This window comes from Humulus lupulus, chromosome X (assembly GCF_963169125.1).
Source record: "Humulus lupulus chromosome X, drHumLupu1.1, whole genome shotgun sequence".
Taxonomy (NCBI): Eukaryota; Viridiplantae; Streptophyta; class Magnoliopsida; order Rosales; family Cannabaceae; genus Humulus; species Humulus lupulus.
The window spans coordinates 120,474,147-120,480,422 of NC_084802.1; the positions used below are offsets into that span (position 1 = coordinate 120,474,147).

The following is a 6,276-nucleotide window of genomic DNA, read 5'->3' on the forward strand; positions in this document are numbered from 1 at the left end:
GATTGGTTGTAATTTGACGCTGGTTCCTCCTTATTCCTTAAGGACGAGACTTTTTAGATCTCACAACATTAGGAATACCATTAAAGCAATACAAATCCATAAGAGATCTTGATTGTTTCTTTGGAAAAAACACAATATAAAAAGTAATAAAAAATCATAAAGATTATGAGAGAAAATAAGTCTCTCGAAGAAAATCATCATTCAATAAAGAACTGGTTGAATGATTCAAGAGAGACTTAATCATCAATAATCAAGAACAATTCCAAAATTTATTAATTGTTACTATTTTGAAATGAGAGTTAAAAGGAACGGACAGAAGGAGTTTAAATGTTATAATCACAAGTTAAAACAAGAAGGGAATTTAATGATTTTGTATTTGGTATTATTGCAAAGTATCGTTTTGGTACTTTTTTTTCTTCAATAATATCTATATGGTACTATATATTTTAAAATTATACATATTTATACTTAGACTCAAATTTGATAAATAAAATTTTATCATAATTAAATAATTTATTTTGAATTTAGAACTCATATAATTAGGAGCAGTTGATTAAATTAGTAAAATTTTATTAATTAAATTTGAGTTTATGGTACTTAATATATATAATTTTAAAATATAAAATATTAAATATATACGATTTTAATATATAAAATACCAAATAAGTATTATTGTAAATCCATAGTACTCAAATGATACCTAAAAAAAAAAAGAAAATTAAGTTAACAAAACTTTACCTACCCTTGCAACAATAACAATGATAAATTAATGAAATATTTCACAATTGAAAATTTTAATTAAATACAATATTACTGTACATCTACTCTCAACGAAAGCATTGGTTTATATATGTAGTATTTTTTATGCTGAAATCAAGTAACGATGTCGTTTCCGCACGGCATTTTTTTCCCCAGATTAAAAATGCGAAAATTGAAAGAGGGGTTTATGCATAAACCCCCGTCTTTTTCCTCCTCCGTCCTCGGTGCTCTTAGAATCTTTAGATTTGTTTTGCTGTGACCTTACCGGAGCAGCCCCGAGCCTGAAGATGGCGACAAAAGGACCTGGGTTGTTCTCTGTCATTGGCAAGAAAGCCAAAGGTATTGTCCTCTTTCTCTCTGTCTCTCTCTTTAGTTCCCAGTCATTGATTTATTGGTTTAATTTACAGATGTACTGATTAAGGACTACAGCACGGAGCAGAAAGTCACCGTTACTTCTCACAGTGACGCAGGAGTTGTACGGAATCATCTCTCTCTCTCCATAATCAATTTAAGTTTCCATTGCTTCTTATTTACCCTTCTTCTGCTTCTGAATTTCCTTCTTTAATTGCTGTATTGTGTAATAAGATATAATGAATGAAACCGATTCATACCTTAACAGCATTCCCTTAATATCTCGTTTGAAACATATTCATTTCTTATTATGATTTTTTTTCCCATTGTCAATTTTGGATAATTAAGTAAATGAGCAAAATTTGAATTTTCTTTTTATGGACTAATTTGTAGAAGCAACTGCCTGTAATTTTGATTTGTCACTTCTAATACATGAAGTGAAAGTATAGCAGTTCAGTTAAGTTTTGGCAAGTCTAGCTTTATAACATCAAGGATCAGTGTGTTGGATATATTCAATTAGAACTAGCATCAATAAATCTGGGATTTTTCATGATATAAGCAATTTGAATTTGTGATACTGTAGTGTTGAATGTAGCGAAAATAGAATAAAAATTGCTGCTTAAAAATCCTAGGTGCATCTTGTAATTGGATGGTGCTTGAAGTCTACTCGTAGAATACAGTCAAGATGATGTTTATGAAACTAAGTTTAAGTTCAAAATTTAGGAACTCGAGGCCAATAAAGAAGTCTATGCTTAGGTAATATTGGATATGATGATGTGTTTCTACTGTATTTGGCATTTAGTGGTATAGCATTCTTTGATGTTGTTTACAAAACAAAGTAACTTTAGGAACTCCGAGGCCAAATATTTTTGGCGGTTCTTTAGTGAAGTCTGCACAAAATCTTGGATGGTCAGGTTGTTCTACTGCGTCTTGAATTTTTTGATATTACATTCTTTTAAAAAAAATCGATATTACATTCTTTGCTAATTATTGAGAGTGAGGAGTTCAACATAATGTTACCAAGTTGATTATTGGGGATGATATTCTTTGTAAACAGGTATGTGTTTTGACATCGTTCTCTCTTGTCTACGGTCAAGGCACGTGTATTCTTTTGCATGTGCTTTCTGTTGATGTTAAAGTAGCTGTTTCTTTTTTCCTTTCCTGGTGTGAAGAATGTGATAGTGAATTTGTGATCTTTGTGACTTTAGGATCTCAACTCAACGGTGGTGAAGAAGGGTGGCCTATTCTACGGAAATGTTGCATCAAATTACAAGCACAGGAATGCTACGGTTGATTTCAATATTTACACAGAATCAGAGGTAGTTACTCATTTTCCTTTTCTTTTAGAAAGTTTGATTCACGATAATACTGTTGCTAATAGTTATCTTTTAGTTGAGCAGGTCTCCACAAGATTTACCATCGTTGATATCCTGCCATCTACAAAAACCATTGCCTCAATTAAACTCCCTGATTACAAATCTGGCAAGGTATCAACGCTATTAGCATGATAATGGGTGTGAATCTACAGTATTTCTTGAATTGCAAAATTGTCTAATATCTAATTTCTTTCTATTGCAGCTGGAGCTACAGCATCTTCACGAGCACACGTCTTTCACTGCCGCTATTACTCTGAATCAGTCTCCTGCTATTGATTTCTCTGCAACCATTGGCACCCCAAGCATTGCCTTTGGCGCAGAAGGTACTTACTTGACAGCTTCTCGGAAATTCTTGAAATATAATGCTGGTGTAAGCTTGACAAAATCAGATTCTTCTGCTTCAGTAATTCTGTAAGTTCTTAGCTGAGATCATTCAAGTTTATTGTTTGCACTCCTCTGTGTGTGTGTGTGGGCTATGGTCTATATATTATAGCATTCTTTTTGTTCCCCTTCTCCAAAATCTGTAAAAGAAGCCAGTTTTGTACTTGGCATGCAGGTCTTGCTAATTGCCTCTTTTTCCTTTTGTAGGGCTGACAAAGGAGACTCACTAAGGGTATTGTATTTGCGCCATCTAAATTGGCTGAATGGGGGGGCTGCCGTTGGGGAGGTCACTAGAAAGTTCTCTACGAATGAGAACACATTGACAGTTGGATGCTCGTACGTGGTTGATTCTAACACAACAGTGAAGACGAAGCTTGACAACAACGGTAATCTTGGGGCTCTTTTACAGCACAGGGTTACACCGAAGGCCTTCTTGACTGTGTCCGGTGCCTTTGACTCCAAGGCCTTAGAGAAAGAACCCAAATTTGGGTTGGCATTCAACCTCAAGCCTTAGCGATTTTAATTTTTAATACATAATTTACACATTTTTTTTTTCAATTCACATATCTTCCCTCATTTTGCAAGTTCGATTCTGAATGAGAAAGTTAGGTAAGTTTGTGTGTTTCCTATTTGCATTGTCTTTTCTTCAGTGTTGTTCAAGTTATTTTCGTGGAGATTTATTGAATAGTCTATTTCTATCGTTCTGGGCGGCTGACTCTTGAAACTATGATTATTACTTTGTTGTTGTAATATGGATAATTCGGAAGGGTATAATCTGTTCCCAAATTAAAACGTTCGATGAAGATTGTTATATTATACTCTGAATTCTGAAAGAGTACTATCCAAAATCGTTTTAGGTGTAAACATTATGCCTAAAATTGTTATATGGTCATTCGTCAATATATATACACAAAAAATAAATTTAAAGTGCAGCATGTCATTATGTTATAAAGAATTGAGGGGGTGGTAGTAAAATGGTTCCGTTTTTTAGATGTTCAATGTTCAAATTAAGACTAAATATTAGTATATAAATTTATGAATTGGATGAACCGAGTACTCATTAGAAAAAAGTAATATAGTTGAAGCTAGTATATTAGGGAGTCGAGGAAATCTAATAAGGATATTAGTGGTTATTTGAAACTGTAATGAACTTATATGAACAATTTTTCACATAGACGATTTTACGTGGTTCAGTGTTTAAAATCTACCTAGTCCGCGACATAATATTATTACTCTCTCACAATTTCTGCAGAGTTTTAATATTATAAAAAAACAGTCTCCTTCCCTATCCATTATCCCTGATATTTATAGTGGAATTTTCTGGATAAATTTGGGTAACTGTGTGCATATATATGGTAAACATTTAATAAAGATAATTCTCATTTACATAGGGATACGATTGTCTAATAGAGTATACTCTTGTTATCTCGGACAATAAATGTGCAATAGAATTTGGACATTAATGAGCGTATAGAGTGCCTCCGAATCTCTCGGGATCTTTCAGTATGCGTCATGACCAAGTTTCCACTAGTTGAACATATTCATAGTGCCCTAAAGGGGATCCTGCCACTATATGTGTTACATTGGACCGTCATCCTAAAGAGGCGACATGCCAATTACGTGAATGTCGTTACGCCAAGTCCTAACTTGAGCTGCTCACTTCATCATTAACTAGATGTTCTACTCGTTTGCTTTTTTCATATATTCATCTACAAACTGTACCTCTAGCTGAGTGATTAAACCCGTGCTAATTTTTAGGGTACAAAAATTATAATAATATATAATAGAAAATTAGATATTTAATATTTATATTAATATAAATTTAAATGTTATAAATGTTATTATTATAATAATATATAACATATAATGTATAATCCTAATTTTATAAAATTTTGCAATAATAAATATTTAATAATTATATTAATATAAATTCAAATGTTATAAAATATTATTATTATAATGATATTTGATACAAAACTAGATATTTAATAATTATATTATATAAATTTACATGTTATAAAATATTATTATTCTAATAATATATCATATATAATAAATGTATTATACATAAGTGTCATATATGTATAAATAGTATGACTGTGTAACTAAGTAAAAAATTATAATAATATTTATCTTATATCAAGAATAAACAACTTTCTTCTCCAATCATTGATGTGTGATTTGAATAATATCATGAATGTTTTGTACCTTAAATATGGTAATTTGTGATCTAAAATTTTATCATATTATTTAAAAAAAAACCATAAACATTGTTTTAGTTTAATTTTTTTTTTAATATGTGTATGCTATTCTTTTATATATAATATTGTTTATTTATTTAAAATTTATATAAAAATCATAAAAGCTTAATAAAAATAATTAGTAAACTTCTAAATAAAACTAAGCAAACAATCAATATCTCAAAATGGTAAGTAATATACATATTTTGTATTAAAAATATAGTGGGTATAATAAAGATCACAAACTATTAAAAATATAGTGAACATCAAGATCAACTTAAATGATTTACTACCTCACCTTAGTGGGGGCAGAATATGAGAAATACCAAAAGAGTAGAAAATAGACTAAAAAGAGAATACTATATGCTTTATATACTAATTAGTAGAAAAAGACTCATTTAAATGAAAGCACTAAAAATCATTCAATCCAAAAACATTCCAATACAAACATATAGTAGAAAAATGGACCAAAAAATCAATGCTATGTTTTGGAAACCAATTAGTAGAAAAAAATTAACAAGTAGAGCAATTGTTTAAGGAAATACAATGAATATCTTAAAAATATAGTGGGTATAATAAAGAAGTAAATAAACTTAATATTTATTATTTGAGTTAATAAATATTATAGTGTGGGTATGTTAAAATATGCATATTAAATTAGTAATTAATTACAAGATTACGTGTTTGACTGTAAATCTTCCTATAATTAATATATATTAGCACCCAACCTAATTAGTATAAATAACTTGCGAGGAGTTTAAAGTCATTTAATTAATAGTAATATGATATTCAAACTTTTATAATTATTGTGTTGATTTTTATTTAAGATTCTTAATTACAAATTTTAGGAATATATAAGAGAAACACAATGATATATGTTTTATGAAACTTAGGGAAATTCTATAGGAGGGGCGCCAATTTAGCTCCTACCAGTACGAGTATTTTTATTTTCGGTTTGTAGAGAAATTATAATCCAAATTTTTTTATATGACATTGTACATTATAGTTATAGCAGACATCTCACCAATTTTTTAGAAATTCTGAATAATTTACGATTCAAAAAACAAGGTTCAAACAATCAATTGCACATGTTTTTTTTTATATGAGTGCAACTAACTATTTTGAACTTTAGTTTTCAGCATTCTAAAGTATTTAGAATTTTTTGAAAA

The 6,276-nt window shown here is 29.9% G+C and overlaps 1 protein-coding gene across 1 annotated transcript; it reads left to right on the forward strand.

Moving 5' to 3' along the window:
* Positions 1-816: 816 nt before the first annotated feature.
* Positions 817-3,687, forward strand: LOC133804041 (mitochondrial outer membrane protein porin 2-like). The gene is made up of 6 exons (XM_062242187.1): positions 817-1,098; positions 1,167-1,234; positions 2,319-2,429; positions 2,511-2,597; positions 2,689-2,897; positions 3,075-3,687. Exons 1-6 carry the CDS (start codon positions 1,047-1,049, stop codon positions 3,379-3,381), a joined length of 834 nt encoding a protein of 277 aa, XP_062098171.1. The 5' UTR covers positions 817-1,046; the 3' UTR covers positions 3,382-3,687.
* Positions 3,688-6,276: the final 2,589 nt, after the last annotated feature.

Excerpts from the sequence above, each read along its gene's own strand:
- LOC133804041 (XM_062242187.1), top strand. The coding sequence starts at position 1,047 with ATGGCGACAAAAGGACCTGGGTTGTTCTCTGTCATTGGCAAGAAAGCC. Across the intron at positions 1,099-1,166 it reads CATTGGCAAGAAAGCCAAAG|ATGTACTGATTAAGGACTAC; the intron begins GTATTGTCCTCT and ends TTTAATTTACAG. Across the intron at positions 2,898-3,074 it reads TCTTCTGCTTCAGTAATTCT|GGCTGACAAAGGAGACTCAC; the intron begins GTAAGTTCTTAG and ends TTCCTTTTGTAG.